General features: G+C 45.9%; 1 protein-coding gene across 1 annotated transcript in view; it reads left to right on the top strand.

Moving 5' to 3' along the window:
• Positions 1-26,328, top strand: part of LOC124553547 — a 328,767-nt gene that overhangs the window by 221,407 nt on the left and 81,032 nt on the right. Inside the window, exons 19-21 of the mRNA XM_047127394.1 lie at positions 669-10,559; positions 18,727-19,118; positions 25,801-26,019. Coding sequence (XP_046983350.1) covers positions 669-10,559; positions 18,727-19,118; positions 25,801-26,019 — 10,502 coding nt within the window. The remainder of the gene's footprint in view (positions 1-668; positions 10,560-18,726; positions 19,119-25,800; positions 26,020-26,328) is intronic.

Below are 26,328 nucleotides of genomic sequence, written 5' to 3'. Positions count from 1 at the left end.
TATTATTATTATATTGTTATTATTATTATTATTATGTATTTCACCCCCAGGTAACACAAATGGTATGACCAGTTTTGACTAACTACTAAGTCATCATTGCTTGGTCTATTCAAAAAGAAAAGAAAAAAAAAAATTATATGACCCGAGGCTGAAATACATAATATAATAATATCGTGTGCCTGTTTTTTCGCAATGCGGTATGTGGAAGTGATTTCTGTTGCAGGTAAAATGACAGATTATGGAATTTATAATCATTGAGCTATTATTTGGTTACTGCTTTATTATTGAGAATGACTTTCCTGTTATTTTTATTGTTATTTTAAGAACTGAAGAAGCAAATAAAATAAATTCTGTCAAATCTCTTTTCAGTACATTGTTGTTCACTTCCTACTGGTGGTGGAATTTTTAGTAACTTCCGAACTTGTTCACTGCTCTTCATTAACTTGTGTTTCTGTCAGCTCTAGTCTGATTATTTCTCCTTCATCACTACCATTTCTCTTACAACCGACAAATGTATTACATCGAATAATGATCCTGTTTGCGGTAATTGAAGTTAAATGCCTTGTAAGTTTTTTAGATTATGAAAATTGTGTTTCATAATGGATTCTTGCCCTTGTCTTTACTCAACATTGTATAACTATTTCTGTATACTATTTTTCTGTTTTTAGATCCTCAACCATTAAAAAAGTCGAGCAAGAAAAGTGTGAATGGCAGGGAGGCAGAACATGCCAGACAGGCTAGTCAGGGCTTGGAGGGGTCGGGTTCGGGCACCTCCGAGGGGGAAGAAGACGTGCCTCTGTCCTCACTGCTCAGGACTGTAAAGGAGTCTCGGAAGGTCGGCTATGAAGAGCCAACTGAGGTGCGTCAAGAAAATGTGGAAGACCAGCTGAATGTCAGTATGGTGGTCAGCTGTACTCCCGATGTCACTCGAGGGAGGTCGCCGCGATCAGGGGGGGAGTGTGCTGCAGCTGCCGAGGAGGCGTGTCACACTTCCAGTCTGACCGAAGTGGAAAAGCCTACGTTTGAAAAGTGTGCCACAGAATCTGGGGGAATAACAGTGGACTCGGCAGAGGACAATGAGGAGGTTGCGACTGTCTGTAGTGTCGAGAAAAGCTCGAAAGAAGTTGTGGACGTAGTATCCACTGACATCATTCCGGACTTTCAAATACCCTCAGAGGCTAATGAAGTGTATTGCACATCCTCGGAATCCTCATCGAGCAAAAGGAAGAGGGCTTCTGAAGAGGACAAAGATGATTGTTTGATTACTGATACTGTTGCTGCTGCTGTTTATACTGTAGTGGGAGGCGAAGCCAACTCAGTTGCAGATGTTCAACCCTTTAAGGTGGCGAGAAAAGATGTTCCGATCGATAGTACCTGTCCGGAGGACGAGAATGCGGAATCGTCAATATTAGTGAATGAGAATGCTCAACTCGGATTGGCAGGAAATGTGGAGCGACCTGCATCTTACGACGGTTCGAGCGAGTTCGAAGAGGGGACCTGTATCGAGGTGTCTGCTGCAGTTCGTCTGTCGGACGAAGTGACATCACAACGTGTGGACACACCTGAAGTCGGTGCAGAGTATGCGAATGTGCCGGAAGTAACCACCGAACTGGCCCGTACTAGTCTCGCACGGGTAACTGCAGAGCAAAACTCTGGCGAAGTTGCAGTTTTGTCACACGGCAGCTTCGAATGTGCAGAGCCGGCAGACACCCTTCAAATTTCGGATGATCAGAGTGTTGTCGATCTTACTCCTGAGGAAATTCAGAATTTACTGCCTCCCTTGCACACCAGTCCTAAAATGGACTCTGTCAAGTTTGGCAACACGCCTCTAGATAGTGAAGATTTGACTGCCTGCTTTAACGCCCCGTCAGAAACTCTGCCTGACCCGGAATTTCTTTTTGCGGACTTACCGGTGCCCGTACATTCGTCGAACACGTGTGACGGTAGTGTGCAGCCAGAGGTAAATGTTGACGGAGTCCCAACTGTAGACGGACCCGAAGCGGCGGCGCAGCTGCCAATTACAGACAGACTGCAGCCAGATTTCTCAATCAGTATTCCCGAGTGCGGAGACACGTCAGTGGGCAGTGGAGAGGAAAATGCAGAGGACATTTTAATAGGTGGCTTACTGCCACACGGTGAGGAGGAAGCATCAGAGGTTAACGTAAATATAGCTGGAGGTCTGTCTGTGAAGGAAGTTGAGCCACCGGCAAAAGGTGAAGGGCAGTACGGTGACGAAGAGGAGAGGACATCAGAGAAAAATGACGAGCAGTTTGTATACCACTCGGAGTGTGCAGCCGTCGAAGGTACTTCCCACGAGAGCTGTCCCGACGTTTTGGACAGAGGAGGAGATGAGATTTATGAGGATGAGAAAAGAGGAGAGGAGGAAGGAGTAGCAGTCAATAAGGTGATGAGCAGTAGAGGAGAGCAAATATCTCAGTTACAAGAACAGTTGCCAGCAGCAGAACAGCTAAAGGACAGTTGTATAGATGTTACTCTCAATGATTCAGTGGCACTGGTTAATGTTACAAAACGAGAAAAGATTGTCACGACGTGCTCTGCAGAGCTGGACATTTCTGGCCCAAGGGACTACCGAGAGCAAGTTTTCCGGACCAGTTCTGACAGTGATAAAAGTCCCGATAAATTGCAGCAGGAAGAGAAAGCTGTAAAGCTGTCTCAACGTCGGAAGCAACGCAAGCGGAGGAACAGTGCCAGGGAGAAACTGTTCGCTACAACTGACAGCAACGAGGCTCCGAGTGATGGTGGCAGTACGGACGGAAATATGTTTTCAAAAGTAGGAGTCGCATCTGGACCCGCCAGTTCTCCTGTGGTACAGTCCAGAGTGATGGGACAGTCTGACGGTGACTCCTGTGGACATCCATTCACTGAAAAATTGGGAGAAACTACCGATGAAGTGGGAGTCCTCTGTCCTACACTGTCTGATGCGACAAGAGGTGCACTGGAGAAAGACACAAAAACATTCTGTGTGGAGAACTTTCCTATAGGAAATCCAGATTGGGGCTACGAGAACATACTAATGAAGGAACCTCCGTTTAGTGACCCGGCAGATGCCTTTGTAGGAAAGCCTGAGGTTGCGAATCCTCGGGTCGACGTTGTGAATCGGGATGTGGCGCCTCTTGCTGATGGCCCCATTACTAAGGAGTTTGATACCTGCAAACTATTGGTGGGTGTGGAGATGTTACCTGACAGTGTTAGAGATTATAGTGAAGGGAGTCATACAGACGAGAAAAATAGAGAAAATAAAGATGACACACAGCTGTCACCGCAACCAGTTGTTGAGGCATTTGACAAACTACTCGGGGCAGAGGAGAGTGATTTGCCAGAGATTCAGAAGTTAGTCACCGAAAGAGATGACAAAACGATAACTGCAGTAAGTCCATTAGCTCCTTTTGACAGTAAGGCTGTTAACTTACATCCTGAACACACAACTGTTGCTCGAGAGGGAACAGATGTTAGTTCTGACAACAGAGTGGGAGACATTGCCGAGATTTGGACGCGAGATGCTGCCGTGCCGGGAAAAGTGGCGGCCTTGGGGAAAGGTGGATGTTCGTTCGAAGTCGAGTGCAGCACTAAAATTTGGGAGAATGGAGATCTGCGGCCAATTTGTAAGCAGGTGTCAGGGGAAGTCGAAATCGATGTCGGTCGTGGGACCCCGGCACCTCCTAGCAGTCCATACGGTGTAGCGAGTCTGGAGCTCGGAGAGGAGAATGTTCGGCATCTGCAGAATACCGAAGCTCCTAATATGTTCGAGCAGAGAGGGGATGACAATATATTGGGAAAGATTGCCGAAGAAGCATTGCAGACAGATAGTCACGGAGCTGCATTGACCGAATGTGAGACCGTCTTTTGTGAGCAGAGTGAAAGGCAAAACGAGGACGCAGATTTCAAATTGAGTGACGAGGCACGGGAGCTACAGGACCGAGAGCAGTCAATTCTCACAACTGACGACACACTCGGAGCCTTTTCCAAGCTTTACGAGGTGCCAGGCGAGAGTAGCGACTTCGCAGCAGACACTCGGTTCGCGAAGGTGACGAACGAAGTATCCGATACGAGTGAGCTCTCGCCGTCGATAGTACGCTCTGCGACTGGAGAGATACTTCCAACTGAGGAGTTCGTGAGAAAGGAATCGGATCCTGTCACTGATGAGAGGTCACTAAAGGGGAAGCGCAAGAAGAGAAACAGAGAGAGGAGCAGAGTGTTGGTGGCTGCGGAGAGCGCAGACAGCACAGTTGCAATAAAGGGAGACGATTCTTCCCATATCTTAGAAAGGGACGATTATTCGGTGACCCCAGAAATCGATCTGCCTGTAATGAGAGGCACGTTTGCCACAGAAACAAGTCTGGCCAAATGTGAAGGAGGTCAAGAAAATATACGGCAGGAAGTAGATACCACTGCAGAGTGTGTAGTTGGAAATACATGCCTGCCAGAGACAGTGTCAAAATCTGAGGGGATCCCAGAGATACTGGATGTTATACCTAATATTTCAGTGCATGGGAATGTCAGAAGAGTACAGAGTCCTAGCTCAGAGCTGGAGATTCAGAACTTCTCAAAGCAGACAAAAGATGGGAAAGGAAGCAAAACCAAACGTGAGTGCAGCAAAGAGGAATTCATTTTGCAGCCGACAGTGGAGATAGAGGGTACAGAAACAGATGAACTGTCCACGGAACGTATAGGAAGAAGTGAGGATGACCAAGTAATACCTGCTCATTCTCAGAATTCGAATGTAGAAGTTGTCGATGAAGGGGTACCGTCCACTATCGGTGAAGAGGATGCGGCAGGGCGAGTGACTGCTATATTGCAGATGGAAGACGATGAAAGTAATGATACTGTGAATGAGAAAGAGATTAAAGTGCTCGAGGGGAGCCAGCATCTAGAGGAGGAGGAAAAGGTGTGCGAGGTCGGAATACTACCACCACTGGTAGAATCTGGTCACAGTGGCACAGAATCTGGTCGCAGTGGCCTGTGCCACGTCAAGGATGCCGTAGAGGAGATGCGAGTTCCAGAAGTGAAGACAGACACAGAGTTTGCTGTAACGAATCTCAGTTCTACAGTGTCAGAAATTTTGGATGATGGTGAAATCACTCGTTCCAAACTGCAGGAATCTCAGCAGCCTACCGTCAAAGTGTCTCTGTATTTCAGTGGCTCAGGGGCAGACAGCAGAAAATTAGCGGTCGGCAGTGTGGAAGAGAACGTCGCAGTCGAGCCGACGAATGACCCTACGGTTGAGCTCTCCAAGCTAGACGAAATGCTCAACAGAATAGTACTACCCACAGTGCCGACAAAGGAAGTGCCCACTGAAATGGATCAGGCCAGATGCAGTTTGGACAGTTTGCTCAGAATCGTTACAGACGGAGATTCGCATACTGACGAAAAGGCCGGAAAACGGGAGCAGGGCGATATGCTGGCAGATGCGTGTCCGGCAACGGGAGAGAGTACCGTGCTGCGAGGGGACATCGGAAAAGGACTCACGTCGACACACGTACTCGGCCACGTGGTCGGATCTGAGGAGGAGGATGACAGAGTTGCGGAGCTCGAAGTGCGTCCTGCCGAACCCGTCGAAGTTGAACAGAATCGTACTCGTTTAGGAGACAATGACGAAGACGAAAAAACTGCTCTCAGTGGGCTGCTCCTTTCGTTGGCATCACCTGAGAAATTCTCAGAATTTCGTGTCGATGCTGTGGAGAGGAGGCACCGTCACCGCCACCACCACCGGGAGAAAAAAAGTGGCAAGGAGTCAAAAGATGACAGGGTAGAAAATGTGTCGGAAGTAGAGGACTCCGACAGGTTACAAGCAGAGATATTACAGAGGTTGACCAGTGCTAGAAACCATCACAGGAGTGGCAAAAAGAACCACCACAAGCACGACAAATACAGAACACAACACGAGGCTCGAGAGTGGTCAGTTCCCGCAAAGCCGGATCACTCGGAAAGTCAGTGTACTCCCGAGTCTGATAAAAGAAATGACTTCCACATTCCCAAAATCAAATCCTACAGGAGTAATCACGGACCGAGCACACCACCTGGGGAACCTTCCTGTGAAGCGTTTAGTCCGGTACAGTCAGAGTTTGATGCTCCTAGGGCTGAAGGACCACGGGAGGCACTCGGTGACACTAAGGATGCCGAGACTGAAAACAGTCCTACTGCATTTGCACCGTCCACCCTCGAATTGCCGAATAGGGGAAACAAGAAGACTATTCCCATTCCGAGGAAGAAGGAAAACCGTAAACACCACTCGGAGTCACCCACAGACGAAGTACTCTCAGATTCTTGTAGTAAATACGATATAGTTAATCCTAGACTGAAAGAACACAGGGCAGACGAGGGGGACACCTTTCTGGAAGAGTACGTGTACAAATCGTCTACCAGGATGCACAGCCTCAGTTCCTTTGGCAGAGGAGATCTGTTCAACCAGTCGAGGAAAGAATACCGGAGGGAACACGGGAAGGCCCCGAGAGATGAAGGCACGCCTTTGGCAGAAGATGTGGGAGCTTCGGTCACTTGCAGCACCAGACAGGAAAATGGAAAAGGCCAGAGAAGAAGTCCCGTACAAAATTATCGACACGAAACTGTCCACCCGTTGCAACTTCTTTTGGATGCTGCTAGTAGGGCTGACGAAAATGGCTTTCTCAGTTCTTGTGACAGAATCTCCGGCACAGACCCAAATTCTCCGAGTTACCTAGACACTAATTTGGACAAGAGGAAGTGCCAGGATGGCGATTTTACTAATTCGGAGATCGATTCGATCGGCACGAGCGGTAACCTCGGGACTGTGAGAAACCCCGACAGCCCTGTACGTGTTGATTTATACTCCACAGAGCAGCAGAAAAAATCTTACAGTGACGCTCTGGGCTTCCCGTCAAGAGTCAACGGACGGAGAGATACTCACAAGCATTCAAAGAAATCGCACAGAAAAGACAGGCTGAAGGACCACACGTCGAAAGTTGTAGACGGTATCAGAAATAAATTTGACAAAAAAGAAAGTCGCCGTGAGGAAAACAGTGTACGCATCTCTGCAAAGTACGGCCCTTCGACTGATATCGTAAGCGCAATTTCGAGATCCACAGTTAATCGTCTCGACGATCGAGTGGCAGGTGACGTCGAAGGTTTAAATCACAAATTTTCTCCGCGGTACGAGTTCCGAGACGACGATTCTGTCAGGCAAACTAAAAAAGAATTTGACACCACCTTTCCGTGTAGTATTCCAGCAGATACATCCAGAACCCAAATTGGAAAGAATTACCAGAATCTCGATATGCAGTCAAAGGGTGCAGCTCGAGAATATCCGAACGGAGATAACAACGTATCGTCGGTTCCCGACGAGGTACGGAGTCCACCACGGAAACGCCACCGTGACGAAACTCAGACGGCAGTCAGCAAGAAGCACTCCGTATGCGATGATAAATCCGAATACGTGTCTCGTGAGCGTGTGGAAGTGGCAGAGGCTCACGGGGCATCTAAAAGATCCCACCGGGTCGAGAAGAGTTTCAGAGAGCACCACCGGCATCACAAAAAGCACAAGTGTGCTGCAGAACGAGGAACCCACAATCAGAGCCCGACTTCACTGAAAGGTCACAGGAGGGAACACCACAAACACCACCGGCACCGCCACCGCCACCACCACCGCCACCACAGGAAAGAGGGAGAGACGGTCGAGCCGAACAGTGTGGTAGCTAACAGTGCCGAATCTGAAGACCCGTCAAATAAATACGACAGACGGCAGGAAGTAGATACCACTGTCGAAGAAATACGTACGGTACAATCCGAAGAGCGAGTGGAACAGATCGACGTAGGTGGAGCACCTGCGGAAAAGTGTGACCGGCAAGTGACGGTAGACACTATTTTGTCAGACAGTGGAGTTGTGTCCATCCCCGTCGAGATACTAGTCTCGGGTGACGACGCCGACAGTAGCCCGAGGCGCCACGAAGAAAAACGTGTCCGCGAAGAACTAGAGGACATGTTGCAGGTTCTGGAAGGTAGTGCCCGTAAAGGAGACCGCCGAGAAACTGCCGAAGCTGTAACTTCGGAGCAGGTTGCGGGGTTCGGTGGAGAGTTCGGAATATTTCCCCTCGGAGATTCGGCGGGTCAGCAGGACGTTACGGGATCGGGAGAACCCGTCGGGATCGGTGCCGGTCTAGCGTTAGCCTCGCCTCCGCCACCATTGCTACAGCGACAGCTACAGCAGACTTCCAGTGCCGGCGAGCTGACGGAGGACGAGATCATCGAAATCCTCTCTGAAGTGGAAGGGAACAATACGGTAAGGGAACCGTCACCACTGGTCACTCCGAAGAAAGACTTCCCCAGGAAGCAGCTGTCGGAGATCGAGCAGGTACGGCCGTCAGTCGAGCCGCGAGTGCCGCCAGAGGTCCTGTCGGATGCCGAAGACGATCTCCCACTGTCACTGTCGGTGTGCCTTGGCAGCTTACCGCAGACGACTCCCGCTGTGGACGGAGACGTTCCCGTCGCCCGTTTCGGACCGGCCACTCCGACAGGCCCCCCCGTGCTACAGCCGTGCACTGTAGACGGACTGAACGGTGAACAGGTGTTGCCTCTGCTGCCTGCAGAACCGGCACCGACACCGCCTCGGCCTGACGTTAGAGGAGAAGACTGCAATTTAGACGAGAAACTGGGTCCGCCGACACTGGATTTGATAGCTGCACCTCGTTCCGAGGAGGTGGTGCCTGTTAAAGAGGAGGAACCTTTCAGTGAAATACCCGTGTTGTCTCCGGCACCGGCTGTGACAGAGAAGGAAATACTGGATATCGACAGGAAGAATAAACACGAGAAGAGATCGAGGCGACACTCGGAGTGTGGCGAAAAGCAGAAGCACGTCGTGCCACCCATCTCGATAAAGATTACGTTACCGATCGCCGATATTGCCGATCCCCCCGCCGGTGCAGTTAAATCGCAGAAGAAAAAGGAACGTAAAAAGCACAAGAAGAAGGAAAACGTGCTTCAAAATTTTGCTTCGGATAATGCTACCCGTGTTTGCGAAATGCCTGAGGTGATTGAAGAGTCTGGTGAATTAATTCAGAAGGTCGAGGTGACAGAAGACACTGTAGAGGAGATGCCACCTGTACGCCTACCGGAGGTGCTAGACGTGGCGTGCACCGACTCTCGAGTCCTCGGTAGTGACGAACGTTTCGATCGGAGCGGAGAGACCGTGTGTGATTCGACTGCAGCAGCAGGGGAAGGTGAAACTGTCGCAGAGACTGCACGTGTCGAACCCCGATCGGAACCGGATGCAGAGACAGATCGCCAGGAGACTACAAAGTCTCCTAAGAAGAAGCAGTCCAAGAGCCCCCAGAAGCGCAGGAAAGACGCGCGTGCCGCACAGAACACGGAAGATGCGGACGAGGCTCTGGCACGCACCATATCTGCCCCTAGGCCTCGCCGACTGGCGAAAGAGGTCGCTTTGAAGGAAGTGCGCAACCACTTCCTGATAGACGGACAATTGGAAGCTCTAATAGGAGCCAATGTTGAGGACGAGTTGTCGTTGCTTGCCGTCGACAGTGCACTTTTTGGAGTTACCGACCGACCTGAACCGTCTGGGGACAAGAACAAGCAGGATAAGACCGGTTCCGGGCAAGGGGATGCAGAAGCCGGCGCACCTGCGAAAGCCGTACGTCCCGCCGTCGCTCCGACTGAGAGTGTTGCAGCCGACAGGCGCAATCCCACAGCTACCCGCACTGTATCGTCGTCGGTCACCGATCAGCGCGGGAGGAGGAAAGCCAGGGCTGACATCTTGAAGACGAATCGTGTTACCGAAGGTGAGGACACAAAAAGCAGTAACAGAGAAATGGTCGGCCGAGATGTCAAATCGGAGAAGGCGACAGGCGAGTTGACGGGGGATGAGATAAGTGAGCTGCAAAAGGTGACGGACGGAGCCGAAGAGCAGTTGCCTTCTACACCTCTGAAGCGAGCCTGCAGTTCTCGCGGAAAGAGCCCCGAACCGAAGAAGAAGGTGAGGAGAGTCAAGGCAAAATCTGGAGTCGTGCCGATCACTAAGTCGGAGATTCTGCCGAGTGCACGAGATGTAGTGCCTGCTGTGAAAACTGTCAAAGCAGAAACGCAGGCAGCAGTTCCGAATGCAGACAAACCGAAGATATCTCTCGGAGACAAAAAGGTTGAGGATAATTGTGAGACAGAGTACAAGGTGACACCGGAGGTGACGAACAAAGTGTACGTATCCCCCAAAGGATCCCCCACGTCCCCGACCCTCCCGAAAGTGCCGCATACAGACGACAGGAGTTTCCGCTCGTTAACTGTGAGGGAGAAGCGATCGACTCGCTGCAACCTGTCGTACGAGGAGATGTACACGTCTTCCGACGTGACGAGCGAGACGGACAATAGTCAGGAGCTTCCTGCGGAGGCGGGAACCAGCCGTGTGCCGGGTAGCGGCCAGGCAGCGCTGCCGTTCCCGCCGAGAGCGAGCAGTGATGACAGTGACGAGTCGGATGACAGCGACGGTGACGACAAGCAGAGGAAGCGGAAGGGATCCAAGAAGAAGGTGACCACACCGGAAGCTGGCACTTCTGTTTCAGGTGGGCCGATGTCTTAGTTAAGTAGACAGTTAGCAGCTTTAAATTTAAAGCCAGTTTAAAGGGCGCCACATAATATCTACCGAAAAACACAGCCACTGTTTGATATTTATAACAGATTAACGGTTCGTTTTATAATTGTAATCTGATGAGAAACAAAATGTTCCAAATCTCCATTGGCAAGAAACAGTAAATTGTTCCAAAAATGCCCTCAGTTTAGCAGTGGACCGTAGTTGTAAAGTGTATCTTAGTCAGTGAGCCTCGGTACCTTTAGAATGCCGTCAGTACTGATAAAAGAAACAAGTGTTTCAAATTTTATTGAAAATAGATTTTGTCATTATAAATTTAATATAATTAACAGCCATTGAATATGAGAAACATATAAACTGTAGTATTTCAGTTTTGCGATTGGATTTTTACTTTCATACTTCTAGAGAATCGGTTCGTTCCCTGGATCAATATCTGCCACTAAAACATTCGGAGCACTACAAGCAGTGTCTCAAACACCTGATGTATTCTCTTTAGGAGAAACAAAGAATCGAGCAGTGTCATATTACCAAATATGTCAGCACCAAAGACGGGTGTAGATTTGATGAATTGTGGCAAACAGCAAGGCTGTTTAAACTTCAAACCTCCACTATAATTCCAGAATTCAACCTGATTTCATTATAAGTACAGAATAAACAACATGTACAACATATCTAGTTTCAAGAGGAGAAAATTATGGAAATAATTGTCAGCCAATTGAGTCACCTGACTGACGCTACACTGCCCAGTAGAGATTGACAAATGTTTGTCTCCAAGATTTCAGTAACAAGTCTGACAAGAAATATACTAGATAATGGTATGGCATCAGACTGCATACACAACAGCCACAAAATCTGGATACTCACAAAGGAAACCCTTATGTAAAAGTGGAGCGTTACTGTACTGCTCCAAAGGAAGTGCGATAGAATCGCTGTTGTTCTCGATATACATAAATAATTTTACGGATAGAGTGCGCAGCAGTCTGCACTTTCCGGTTGACGAGTCTGCGGTGTACAGTAAGATGTTGAAGTTGAGTGACTGTAGGAGGATACGAGATAACTTAGACAAAATTCTGTGCTGCTGCTGTTGTTGTTGTTGTTGTTGTTGTTGTTGTTGTGGTCTTCAGCCCTGAGACTGGTTTGATGCAGCTCTCCGTGCTACTCTATCCTGTGCAAGCTTCTTCATCTCCCAGTATCTACTGCAGCCTACATCCCTCTGAATCTGCTTAGTGTATTCATCTCTTGGTCTCCCTCTATGATTTTTACCCTCCACGCTGCCCTCCAATACTAAATTGGTGAGCCCTTGATGCCTCAGTCCAACCAATCCCTTCTTCTAGTCAAGTTGTGCCACAAACTTCTCTTCTCCCCAATCCTATTCAATACCTCCTCATTCGTTACGTGATCTACCCACCTTATCTTCAGCATTCTTCTGTAGCACCACATTTCGAAAGCTTCTATTCTCTTCTTGTCCAAACTAGTTATCATCCACGTTTCACTTCCATACATGGCTACACTCTATACAAATACTTTCAGAAATGACTTCCTGACACTTAAATCTATACTCGATGTTAACAGATTTTTCTACTTCAGAAACGCTTTCCTTGCCATTGCCAGTCTACATTTTATATCCTCTCTACTTCGATCACCATCAGTTGTTTTACTCCCTAAGTAGCAAAACTCCTTTACTCCTTTAAGCGTCTCATTTTCTAATCTAATTCCCTCAACATCACCTGATTTAATTTGACTACATTCCATTATCCTCATGTTGCTTTTGTTGATGTTCATCTTATACCCTCCTATCAAGACACTGTCCATTCCGTTCAACTGCTCTTCCAAGTCCTTTGCTGTCTCTGACAGATTTACAATGTCATCGGCTAACCTCAAAGTTTTTACTACTTCTCCATGAATTTTAATACCTACTCCGAATTTTTCTTTTGTTTCCTTTACTGCTTGCTCAATATACAGATTGAATAACATCGGGGAGAGGCTACAACCCTGTCTCACTCCTTTCCCAACCACTGCTTCCCTTTCATGCCCCTCGACTCTTATAACGGCCATCTGGTTTCTAGAAAAGTAGGTTTGCCTTTTTCTAATCTTTCTTCTAAGATAAGTCGTAAGGTTAGTATTGCCCCACGTGTTCCAACATTTCTACGGAATCCAAACTGATCTTCCCCGAGGTCCGCTTCTACCAGTTTTTCCATTCGTCTGTAAAGAATTCGCGTTAGTATTTTGCAGCTGTGACTTATTAAACTGATAGTTCGGTGATTTTCACATCTGTCAACACCTGCTTTCTTTGGGATTGGAATTACTATATTCTTCTTGAAGTCTGAGGATATTTCGCCTGTCTCATACATCTTGCTCACCAGATGGTAGAGTTTTGTCATGACTGGCTCTCCCAAGGCCGTCAGTAGTTCTAATGGAATGTTGTCTACTTCTGGGGCCTTGTTTCGACTCAGGTCTTTCAGTGTTCTGTCAAACTCCTCACGCAGTATCATATCTCCCATTTCATCTTCATCTACCTCGTCTTCCATGTCCATAATATTGTCCTCAAGAACATCGCCCCTGTATAGAACCTCTATGTACTCCTTCCACCTTTCTGCTTTCCCTTCTTTGCTTAGAACTGGGTTTCCATCTGAGCTCTTGATATTCGTACAAGTGGCTCTCTTTTCTCCAAAGGTCTCTTTAATTTTCCTGTAGGCAGTATCTATCTTACCCCTAGTGAGATAAGCCTCTACATCCTTACATTTGTCCTCTAGCCATCCCTGCTTAGCCATTTTGCACTTCCTGTCGATCTCATTTTTGAGACGTTTGTATTCCTTTTTGCCTGCTTCATTTACTGCATTTTTATATTTTCTCCTTTCATCAATTCTGTGCTAGTGTGATGAATGTCAGCTAGTGCTAAATGTAGAAAAATATAAGTTATTTTGTATGAGTAGGAGAAACAAACCCGTAATATTCTTATGCAGCTGTAGTAGCAGTCTGCTCGACACAGTCACGTAGTTTAAATATCTCGTTGTAACGTTGGAAAACGATACGAAATGGAACGGACGTGCGAGTACTGTGGTAGAGGAGGCGAATGGTTAACTTTGGCAGAATTTTAGGAAAGTAGGGTTCATTTGTAAAGGAGACCACGTATAGGACATTGGTGTGACCTATTCTCGAATACTACTAGAGTGTTTGGGATCTGTACCAGATCGGGCTAAAGTAAGACATCAAAGCAGTTCAGACGTGGGCTACTAGATTTGTTACTGACGGGTTTGAACGACTTCGGAGTATTGTGGAGGTGCCTCGGGAATTCGAATGGGAATCCCTGGAGAGAAGGTGATGTTCTTTTTCAGGAACACTATTGAGAAAATTTAGGGAACCAGCATTGGAAGCTGACTGCAGAACGATTCTACTGTTGCCAACATAAATTGCGCATAAAGACGGGGAAGGTAAGATACGAGAAATTAGGGCCCGTACAGAGTCACAGACACAATCGTTTTCCTCCTCCTCTGTTTGCAAGTAGAACAGGAAAGGAAATGACTAGTAGTGGTTCAGAGTACCGTAATTGCTGTACAGTGGCTTGTGGAGTATCTGTGTAAATGTATATGTATTGACTCGTGAGGTGGGCATAGCAGGCCCTTCTTATGGGATGGTTTGTTTGTTAATGAAATCGGATACCGAGTGTTCATTAAAAGTAATTCAGGCAAAGTGTGTGCCATTGCGTCAACTCGTGTGAAGAATTACATTCTGTGATTACGGAAGTGCCGTATTCTTAATGCACATCAAAGGAAAGTGACAAGTAAGAGCCGTGCAATAAATATATGTGCCCTGATTTGTAATAAATTTTATGCTCCAGATTTTGAGAAAATTCCTCGAGATGTGGGGGTCTGTTGTGCCATTACCACCAATTTGCAATGTGGTGGTGCCATGGATACTGACACTTTGAATGTTTTCGTGATAGGTATCAGCCCGTAGAATGTGATGGTTCCCTTCAAGTATAAAAGTAAAAAATCCAATCAGAAATAGAAGTATTACAAGTTGTTACTCATTTCAACTCCTGTTAATTATACAACATTGTATACAATTTGTAATGATAAAATATATTTTTAATAAGATTTGAAATGCATATCTCTTTTGTCAGTATTGATGCGACATATTGTAGTGAAGAAAAAGAAAGCCACCTATTCAGCCATCTTCAGGTGGGACTTTAGCACTGAAGATCGCTAGTTCACCTCACTAACTTTACACCAGAAATTTCCACACACACATATGTGCAAAGGCAGCTGCTACACGAGCCACCTCTGTAAAGTTTTGTGTTCTCTTCAAATATTGCTCCGACTGTGACGGGTAGGCGCACATGTAACAGTGATACGACGTGTGCACACTCTGTCGGAATGCATGCTTGTGGATCTAAAATTCTGATGTCAAAATTAATAAAGTCAGCTGTTGCTAGATGTGTCATTAGTCATAAAAAGTTCTCTTCTGTAAAAATTAAAGAAATCGCCGGGTACCTCGCCTTATCCAGTTGAAAGCCACCATTGTAAGCAATAAGAGCTTCCACCAAACGTATTTCCACCAATCCTTAATAACTGAATCCGAGAAGGATTTCGTCAACACCATTTCTGTGGCAGAACAGTCCGTGGAATGTCCTGTGAAGATACAACATTCGACTGTGGTTGACTTGCCGGTCTGTGAAAGGCGAGTACGGATGTTGTGTTTGACACGTCTTTCACGCACTGTGCGAGTTGTCTTACCGTTGTAAGCTTTGCCACACTGGGAGATATTGTGTAGATTCCATAACTCCACAATCCCAGATCTACCTTTGCCATGCCGAGAAGAGTTAAAGTAGTTGTAGGTGCACAGAAGGTTGCTTTTGACATAATGTTTCCTCCAGATCCTACTTAATTTTGACGATATATTGTCGAGATAGGGGGGGAATGCGACAGAGGTCGCTCGTGTAGCGGCTGCCTTTGTACGTGTCTCTCTGTGCCAATTTTCAGTATGAAGTTAGAGATGTCAACTAACAATCTCCAACGCAAAATGATCACCTGAGGATAGCTGAATGGCTGTCGGCGGAAATATTGTTATGAGAAGTTGACGTTACCTGGCTGGGATCCCAAAACTTCACAGAATACACTTTATGCCAGGAAAATTTTGAAAATGGTGATGCGTGTTGTGTTTTCCTCCTATCTGTTGATATAACTGTTCAGATTTAATTGTGATTAATTATCTGTGACAAATTTAATAAGAAAATGTTAGTGGAAGTGCAGTTAGAATGCCTATCTCCTACGCATTCGACACTTGACAAATTTCTGTTGATTTAACATTCTGCAACAATGATACAATCTGCTCAAGAAAAAGCTTTATATCGGATCATGCATCTTACCTTATTTTTTGCTCTGAGTGATTGACAGAGATGTGCTTTTTGTGTTTTTCTGTTCTCTGGCCTGTGTTCCAGTGAAATGAGTTGAGAATTGTTCCTGGGTTTGTCACTGTTCAAGTTATTAATGTGCAGTCAGACGTAATTCTTGCATCTGCTGCCTCTTCTACTCATTCAATTTACATTACGAAATGAATTGTTAATGCTTCCTAGAAATTTCCAACCTCTCTCACATATGGTCTGTGTATGATAAATAAGTAAAAGACCAAAATAATTGTCCAATGTCTGCAGAGAGTTTTCTGTTTCTGTTATACTGCAATCTTGGAACATCTACAAAAGTATTACAACCCAAATAAATTTACGGTACTTTCTTCAAGATCTGTAAAGTGCCATTGAGGGAAAGGTGGCGTGTATGACATTATTACGTGTCGATGATACAAATTTCCGGGACGGTGGAAAGAGGTAAATGTATAAATTTAAGATAAGGGTCCCTGGTGCGGAAACAACAGAGTCGAAAGTTATAAGTGAAAATTGTTACGATATCTCTCACAGTAGACCTCTTCTATTGCAAGCTCTTTGCTTTCCATACTGTGGGAGGAAGTAGCATGGACCAAAATGGGGGGGGGAGGAAATCACTTAACACAGGCTCGAAATTGTGTGCCGTAAGAGCTATGAGGACTTCTTCAGTAGGAGAGATGAGTTTCACAGTAGCAAAGATGAAAAAGTTTTTGTACCTCCACGTTAACTGGACATTTTTTTTGTGGTTTTGGTACGGAGTGTGGGAGAGCGTACTTCTGCCACCTCTGCACTGCCTTCTTGCTTACGCCCCACCCACACTCCCCTTTCTCTGTTCCGTTCATAAATGGTGCACACAGGACGAGCCTCAGTATGAGCTGTAATTTCTCGGATTATTCAAGAGAGGTCTTTTGTGGGATGAGACAAATGTGAGATTAAGTAATAGATCTCTTGAGATCGAGATTGGAAAATACACTTCTGGAATTTTGATAGCAAACCTCTCTCTGATGCACAGAGCCCCTCTTTTAGTGCAAATTACTGTAGTTTGACAAACTTCTCTACTATGCCCTTATGCTCATTGACATGCTATTAGTCTTTGTATCTTCTGTATCTAACAAGAGTCCCAGATTGACGAACAATATGTGAGAATCGAACAAATAAGTGTTTTTTGAGCTGTTTCCATTGTGGGTGAATTCCATTACCTATTGCTTCGTGCAGTGAATCTCTGTACTGCTTCTGATTTTCATACAACCAGTTTGATGTGGTTGGTCGTACCATATGAGGTTTGCTCTGGGTGGGTACTCCCACATTGTTCAGTTGTTACTATATTCGGTGAGTGAGTGCCGATGTGGATAGATTACTACTCACCTAATAGAGTGGCACTGGGCAGTGGACTGACCTGTAGAAAGTATGGGAAACTGCTTGGCTTCTGAATAAAGATTTTACATTGGACCTGGAAATACCAACACAGTTTATCAATCAAAGCTAAGGAATTATCTCCCTTACTTATCTGCCATTTCACTGCTCTACATTCCTTTATTTGGTGGTTAGTGGGTTACATTCCCATACATATGAAAATCCATCTTGTGTTTTGCAACAATTTGTTAAAATATTATGTAGTTCCTATTTTAGACTATCTTATCTAGACCAGAATAACAAAATGATGGACACTAGGGAGCAGTTGGGCATTGAAAAAAGTAATTGTGCCAGTTTATGGCGGGATACCTGTGTGCACAGTATTGCATGTTTTGTGACGATATCACTATTATAGTAGGCCGTGTTGTGAAACAGACACGAAGGTGGTCATTGCTAACTGAAATTGATAGTGAAAGCACTAAAAAGTTTTGTGATCATGGATTGAAATACAGGAAATTCATTCTACAATCTTTCACATTAGATACATTCCATGTTAGGGTGCAGTAGTGATTACGTTTTGGAGGATTATAATGGCCATTTCCCTTTTCTGTGCACTCTCGCCGCAAGCTTCAGGTGACGACAAATTTTATTGCTGTCGACTGGCATAAAATGTTTCTGTGGCTGAAGCAGTCCACAGTATTCAATCACGATCCTATAACAATTATGCTGTACTACTGCTATCAGTCTCGCACTGCTGGCGAGTTGCAGAACATTTTGACTCAATCTTAGGTTCAAATTCTTCACAGTATTACTTTTAAATTTTCTGTATTTTTGTGAAATATACATTTAGATTATTAGTGTAATGTCTTTGGATGCATACTTGTTATAGAGGGTCCTCATTTTTTGTAGTGCTATTTTAAATGACTGATCTGCTGAAACCACCTGAGCCACTAAATGTTCTGTTTCAGTGTCTGACTACAGTGAAATTTGTTGTTAAAAGAAATGTAGTCAGTGCTGCTCTGTAGTGAGCTACAGCCAATCTGTTATGTAAAACTAGCACATCCACAGAAAGATAAAGAAAAATTGGAACACTTGAATTATCAGCTGCAATTGTTGCCCACAGCTGTCTGTGGGAATCGCCTCCTGAGCTGCTGGCCTGAAATGACAGTGAGCAGACGCTAACAGAACTGGAGGAGGGACCGAGTGATTATTGTTGCTACAGTAGCTCTCGTGCAAACAACAATCTGTCAACCGCTCTGTTATTTTGATCTCAGCTTCGATAGATAACAAAAATCTTGAATGTCGACCGTACAGCAGACTTTGTGCTTTACCAGTTTTTTAAAATCTCGTACAGTTTCAGTAGTACTCGACAAAAAATGTATCTTGGAATTCTCCGATACACGTGCAGGGGTGCCGAAGCGACGGAGCAGTACCGGATCGTCGAAGTTCTACTGCGCGGCCTGCGACCGGCACTTCACGACGGCTTACAATTTGGCAAAGCACGCCCGCTCGAACAGGCACGTCGCACGTGCCATGGCGCGCCTGCCGATGGTGGGTGTGGAGCAGAACCCGGGGCCGAGTGGAGGCGGGAAGCCGCAGACCGGGGCTACGCCCCCGCGTTCGGAGGCGGAGTCGGACGGGCGGCCGCAGGTCGCGGCGTCCGGAGTCGTAGTGGGAGGAGGAGCGGCGCGGCCGGCACCGACTGCGGAACGACCACCCGCGGCGGCGAATGCCACGTCTGCAGACAGCTCACTCGCAGACGTCGCGGAGGAGTCCGAGGGGGAAATCCTCCGCAACCAGGTGAGAGGCAATTGTACAGTGTCAGTGCAGTGGTAGAGTGCCATTTTTCAAACTTACTTATCGAAATTGCGAAGGGTATCGGATAATCACATAAATGTCACCGTGGGATTCTTGAGACCGAGGAGTAAAGAAAAGTCTTTAATTGAAAACCTGTATGTTTCGTTGTAAACTATCTAACACTCGGTAACTTATCTGTCCCAGTCTTACTGTAAATGGGGGAAAGGATTGAAATGGGTCTGTAGTATACCTGAGCCTAGTTTATTACACATTTTTGAAAGAATAAGTACAGCACACTTAGATTACAAAATAAAATCTTTTACCAATACCTTTTAATGGTAGTTAGTACAAAATTTGATTATTTGCTATGTTCTTAGTGCCAGTTCCTGGTGCACAAATACTATGGGCTCAACACAAGATTTGTTGATTACGAATTTTGTTTTTCTTCCATTCCGTTCCCACCCACACTCCTATTCTAGGAGTGAAATGTCTGCCAAACCCTCCGTATCTCTCGCTGAATGGTACTCTTTAATTGAAGTCCAGTACGTGGCTTATTGATGTACACTTTGTTCTTGAGAAAGCCCAACGGAAAATGTAATGTGGGCTAAGATCGGGAGAGTTATGCGGCCAGTTAACATTTCCTCTGTTAGATGTCACCCTCTGCAGAAGAACTTCCTTACTTCAGCAATACATATATTCCAAGTGTGAGCTGTCGCACCATCTTGGCAAAACCAAACTTTCAGACTATTTGTGCCACAGCGACGAAGTGCCGAGATGATAAGTTTGTCCGACGTGTTCGGAAAGCGCTCAGAGTTCACAGTGACAGCTCCCCCATTTTCTCCCTAACAATGCAGTGGGTGCCTTCACAGGACGACAGTTTTGTGTGTTAACATTTCCATCAGGAAAAAATTAGCCTCATCTCACATTAAAATCACAATCTCAGTTTCATCCTACAACATCTCTCTCATTACTTCAGCAAAACATTCCTCCTCACAAAATCTTGAGAGCTCAACTCCTGAACAGCTGCAGTTTTCTAAGTATAAAAGTGTCGACTGTGATCCAATATACGGAATGTGTTGTCTTGCGGATCAGCTGGGGCTCTGTCAAACTGCTTGATGCGCATTGCAGAATTTCAGTATTCTCAGGTGTGGGGCCGTCTTTGCGCTGCCTCCAGTTGACTCCCTCCCCCCTTCCTCTTCCCCTCACACTCCCACCTTTTCTGTCCCTTCGCTCCAATGCAGAACAGGTCTCACGAATTTTTGTTACTTGTATCAGAAATGTGTTGGGGTTATTTGAATTGCAGCGTTATGTGGAACATTGAATTGGAGAAGAAACTTCCTATGAATGGTGTTTATAGAATCTGCATTTTTAAATACCCTCTCTATGACAAGCACATGTTGTTGCACCTTTGCATTTCAACTAAACAGATATTGCAGGTGAAAACAGTGAGCCCAAGTGCACCCCTCCATGACTCTATTCAAAAAGTCGGGTAAAGTGGCTCACCCTCCAAGTGGACTGTGATCGTAGCTTTGATGTTGTTTCGTTATTTACAAAAGTGCCACTCAGTGACGCTCTGGAGCACATCGGTTCCATTTTCCCGCAAGACATCAAAAAGCTCTTCCATGCATGTCTCACCACGAGCTATTTCACGTGGAATGGCGATTTCTACGAACAGCTGGAAGGCGTCACTATGGGTAGTCCTCTCAGTCCATTGGTGGCCAACTTCTTCATGGAACAATTCGAAGCACAGGCACTGGACTCGGCAACTTGCAAACCTAAGGTCTGGTACAGGTACATCAATGATACTTTTGTGGTGTGAAGCCACGGTGAAGAACAGCTCGGTGACTTCCTAAGACACTTGAATAGCTTCCATGCCAACATAACATTTACCATGGAAGTAGAAAAGGACAAGAAACTGCCATTTCTAGATGTGCTGGTCACAAGGGACGGCGAAAACCCGGGTCACAGTGTGTATCAAAAACCGACACACACGGACCGATACCTGCACAAACTGTCAAACCACCACCCGAGCCAGAAAAGTGGCATGATTAGTACGGTTGTAACGAGAGCAGGATGAATGTGTGAGCCGCAGCACCTCAAACGAGAAATGCAACACCTGGAAACTGTTCTGAGGAGCAATGGATCCTCCACAAATTACATTAGAAGTGTAACAGAGCCAAACACCCGGCGAAGTAAGGAGTCAGAAAAAGAAATGTCGGGTACGGCTTTTCTGCCATACATTCCCAGAGTGACAGACAGAATCGGCCGTATATTGTGCAAACATGGCGTAAAGACGATTTTCAAACCGACAAGGAAGATCAAAGAAAGTCTTAGATCGGCGAAGGAGAAAAGAGACCCACTTGCAATGTCGGGAATATACCGTATACCGTGCACGTGCGGAAAAGTTTATGTCGGAATGACTGGACGATCAGTTAACACCAGGATCAAAGAGCATAAGCGACATTGCAGGTTGGGGCAGGTGGAGAAATTGGCCGTGGCAGAGCACACACTGAATGAGACCGACCACGTAATAAAATTCGCCAACACGGAAGTTCTGGCTGTAGAGGAGCACTGTCACACGCGCTTGTTCAGAGAAGCTGTAGAAGTACAAAAACACGCGAACAGTTTCAACAAGAAAGAGGAAAGCCTTAAGGTAAACGGATCGTGGCTTCCCATACTGCAGCGAACGACCGTCGCAGGTAGCAAGAGGAGAACCGCACCGGAAATGACCGCGGAGAAGCCCTCGGACGTTGGCGCGCCAGGTACATATAGTCTGCAGCCGCGAGCTCGGCTCCACCGGCTGGAGGGGGAAGCTTTGACAATGCCAGCCACTCGTGCTGGCGAAACGTCAGAAAAATCATTAGATGAACGTGGCCGAAGAACCCGAGACAGAAGCCAATAGGCAGTTTGTCAACAAGTGGCCATGAAAGCCTTAAAAATTTTGTAGTATTCATTATGACATTTTTAAATAAACAATGAAAATAAAAAAAAAATGGACATATAAAGTAAAATTATACATCAAATTCTTAAACATGTGGAGAGAAACATATACATTTCTCTAATCTGCAAAGGTGGAGCTTTACGGCAGTATGAGTGTGTCCCAGCATAAATTTATTAGCGGGTTAAAAAATTATTAGATCTGTGAAATTTTAAATTCTTCAGTGTAATTAAGTATACAGTAAAAGTATAATATAATTGGATAGATAAAAAAAAAATCTACTCACGAACGGGAAAAAACATTTGAAAGTTAAGAAAGTGTGCAAGCTCTCAGAGCCAGTGGCTTGTCATCCTGGTGGAAGTGTCGAAGGGGAAGGAAGAGGGACGAAGGAAAATGATTGGTAGGGAAACGGGGAGACTTACAGAAAAGTCACTCAGAACACCGAGTCTGGGGAGACTTACAGGACAGGACGAGGAGGGAAGACGGATTGTGGGGAACTTCACCAGACGAGATTTGAAAACATGTGAGCTTAAAGGTGGAAGATAGGGTAATTTATGCAAGAGTTAATGAGAGTGGAATGCCGAGTGCTACATGTGGCGTACAGGTGGAGGTATCTATTTTTGTCCCAATCCACCTGTGTACCACTTACAATGCACAGAGCTTCCCAGTCTTGTTCACTTTTGCGCAGTGTTTTGCTAGCAATGTCAGTATTGCTTATTACCCTGCCTTTCACCTTTAAACTTGCCGGTTTTCAAATCTCATCTGCTGCAGTCTTCAACAATTAGGCTTTCCTTCTCACTCTGTCGGGCACGTCTCTCCTGACCCAGGGTTCCGAACATTTCTTCTATAACTGTCCCCGTTTCCATCTTCACCAGCTCTGTTACGGATAACACACCCAACTGCTCATAAATGTGACAGTTTCCCACACATGTTGCACAGGCTAAACAGAGCTCCCCTCAAACCCCAAAAGCACGCACTTGAAATATAGATAATCAAACAAGTTCCTCTTGAAAATGGATACAAAACAGATACCATACACACACTCAACACGAATATAAAATGAAAGGTCAAGTTGGTCACCACCTATGCAAGTGCTCACCTAAAGCGTCTGATAACACCGGCGTAAACACACAAACAGTAAGGAAGACCACACTATGTATGAAAAAAAGAAAGATGGTATGCACTAACATATAATAATAATAAAATAGTATGTGGATTTGGTTCCCAGTAGCGTACAGAACAAGCAACACAACTCAACCCAAAAAATGCTAAGGTGAGGCAATGAAACTCCAGACAAATTTCATACAACAGAAATATGTGAACTCACGTACACCTCCTATCAGTCACAGTATGTGTGACAAGCTTTCAGGAATTTCTGAACAAGGTTCACAGTACACTTGAGAACTGTGAATAATGACAGCACACAATCCACTTTCACAGAACCCATAATAAATGCAAACTACCACCCCACAAATCTATCGTAACTGGTCTACGTATTCTGAAACACTGCAACAACTGACACCATAAATTAACATTAGAAGAAAACTATTACATACAAAAGGTTCTAGTTGAAGGCAAAAACAATAAATGAAATCACAACACTCTGCAAAAATACACTCTTCACTGCTTTAAGAGAAATTACACAGGACACAGAACAAAAAATAACACACTGAAATGAAATGTTTCACGTCTTGCTTTTCTAGTGGAGGTGACAGGAATGGGCCATCGAAACTGTCCATTAGTTGACCTGCAGCTCCTGTATTTTACTAGATTTTCCAATTCTCTCAAGTTTTCTGCGGTCACCGTACAATATCGATGTTGTGCAGTGTCCTCGAACTGTGAACCGGCGTTTCAGCTGTTGACTACGATCCACTGTGTCGACGGTGCTCAAAGAGAAGTTGAACTCTGTGTATTTTCTATAACATACAATCCTAACTTCTCCTCATTGATAGACTGCACCACTTCTCCATATTGATAGACTGTGTAACTTCTCATTGTAGACTACATAGGCTTAATATTCCAGCTAGATGTTTCCGTGAGTGCATCTCACAAAAGACAGAACAATTTTTACAATAAAATCGGAGCAACGAGTATCTTTTCGACGACGATTCCATTGACATCGTGGAGGTCGTGTGTGCTCTGCGCCCTTCACTCGTGACCCCACAGTGCAATCAACTTCATCCATTAGGCAGAGCGCCAGTCCGCAGCCCTAATCACTGATAGCAGAGGACTCCGATCTGCATAAACCTTCAGACACTTTCTGAAAATGGGGTGCTTCCAACTTAATCCTCAACAAACGCACGCATTCTTGCTTGCCCCCCTCCTCATCCCTCTGCACACACGTGCGTGCAGGGATTGTGGTGGGTTATGTAGCCTCCTGCTGTTTCAGCCGTGAGCAGTAGCTGCCCCGTAGGCTGACAGCTCTCGAAAGACTGCGAGGTAGTGGGTGTAATGCATTTGGCTCCCTCAGGTACGACTGGTCTTCCCCTGCCCTGCTCCCCACACCCCTCTCATCCCCAGGCCGTACTAGGTCACTGTACAGCTTGCCCCCTTCTTCATCGTACACACAACCAGTAGGAATTAAAGCGGAAACTACAATTGATACGAGATGTCTGTCCCTGCTGCATCTCTCTTCTGCCATCCAATCGAGTGATTTGGTGGTGATCTTGCTTTATGCTGTATGTCACCCCTAATGAACAGCACAGTCGCTAAATACCTTCACAGTACTTGGACTAATGTGAAACCAAACTCAGAAGATCGTACGTGGGGTCTGAAATGCACACTGTACACGTGCAGCAGAATGACATTATTGGCCAGAATGTCAAACAATATACTGCACACTGCCACGTTACCCACCTTCTTACGTCCACACATTTATATCAGTAGGAGGAAACAAACCGTGTCGCACTAGCTCGGTTGTAAATGACGACAACTTACAACGGTGACTGAAACTAAGTCAGTATTACAATGTGATGATGCTGTCATAAACTGGGCAACATCTTATGCACCTGACACTGTTTAAAAACTGAGAGGATTTTATTCAATCCAATAGTGTGCACTAATTGCGAAATTTGCTTGTTGGAATATTACAGATATATTGATAACAATAGTAGAAAATAACTTTAAATACCTAATACTTTCCTCCGGGATTTGGCAAGGAATTGGAGAAATTTCTGTCATTTGGGATTTACATATATTCATCTCTAAAGGAATGGTACTTTACAGGGTGTAGATGTGGTCGTACTGTGCGAGTCCGCATTATCTCGTCAGACTGCTGCACGGAGATGTGTTTGGGATCATCACGAGGACAGTACAAAAGGAGGAAGTCGGAGTATTGCCGAGGCGTGCTGCTAGATATTTTTTGCCGATAGGTTTGATCGACACTCGAATATTACGGAGACGTTTCGTGAAATTGAATCCTCGGAGGAAATGTGACGTTATTTACACGAAGAGAATTTAGAGAAAAGGCATTTGCAGCTGACCGCAGAAAAATTCTATGCCACCAATGCACATTTTTCGTAAAGACCGTGAAGACTGAACGAGAGAAATTGGGGCTCGTAGAGAGGCGTGAGGACGGTCATTTTTATCTCGTCCGATTTGTGAGTTGTGCGGGAAAGGAAACGACTAGTACCTTCCGCCGTGCACCGTACGGTGGCTGGCGTAGTATACATGTAGGTGTAGATGTAGAAGTTAGCCTGGTGTACTCGAGTACCGGGGCTGTGGAGCTGACTGGGGTGCTGTTGCTAGGAATCCGGATGGGAGCGCCGCGTGTCGATCCATATGAGCCTGTGCGAGATCCTGCGAGCCAAGGGCGACGACGCCGTCAAGGACCCGGCCACGCCCCTCGCAGACTCCGCACCGGCGACGGAAATCACGACCTCGGGCGCCGCCCGCGCGGACAGCGTGGCGAGCTCTGCGGACGACCCGCCGCTCAGCACCAGTGACGATACCACTGCGTCTTTCAAGGTCGGTTGTTCTCTGCGCCACGCGACTCGGTACCGTAACATTGTGTGTGACTGTGTGCAGACCTACAGTCGTAATGCCTGCGGGACTGCAGAGTTTGCAGTCCGGAGACGAGTCTGTTGTAGCTGTGTGCAGGTACTACTCCAGCTGGCTCGAGTCTTCTTCACTGGGGATCACTTACTAAACTGGTACGAGGTTAAAAACATCTGTTATTACTGGGTGTTCTTTGTAGGTGTTCTTAGGTGCATTTTTGTGTTTCAGCAGATGTTTGGTTTAGTATGTAGTTCCAGTCACCACCTCGTAAATAACACC

Source organism: Schistocerca americana, chromosome 11, assembly GCF_021461395.2.
Source record: "Schistocerca americana isolate TAMUIC-IGC-003095 chromosome 11, iqSchAmer2.1, whole genome shotgun sequence".
Taxonomy (NCBI): domain Eukaryota; kingdom Metazoa; phylum Arthropoda; class Insecta; order Orthoptera; family Acrididae; genus Schistocerca; species Schistocerca americana.
The sequence above is the reverse complement of the archived record's forward strand: the minus strand, read 5'-3'. Positions and strand labels throughout refer to the sequence as shown.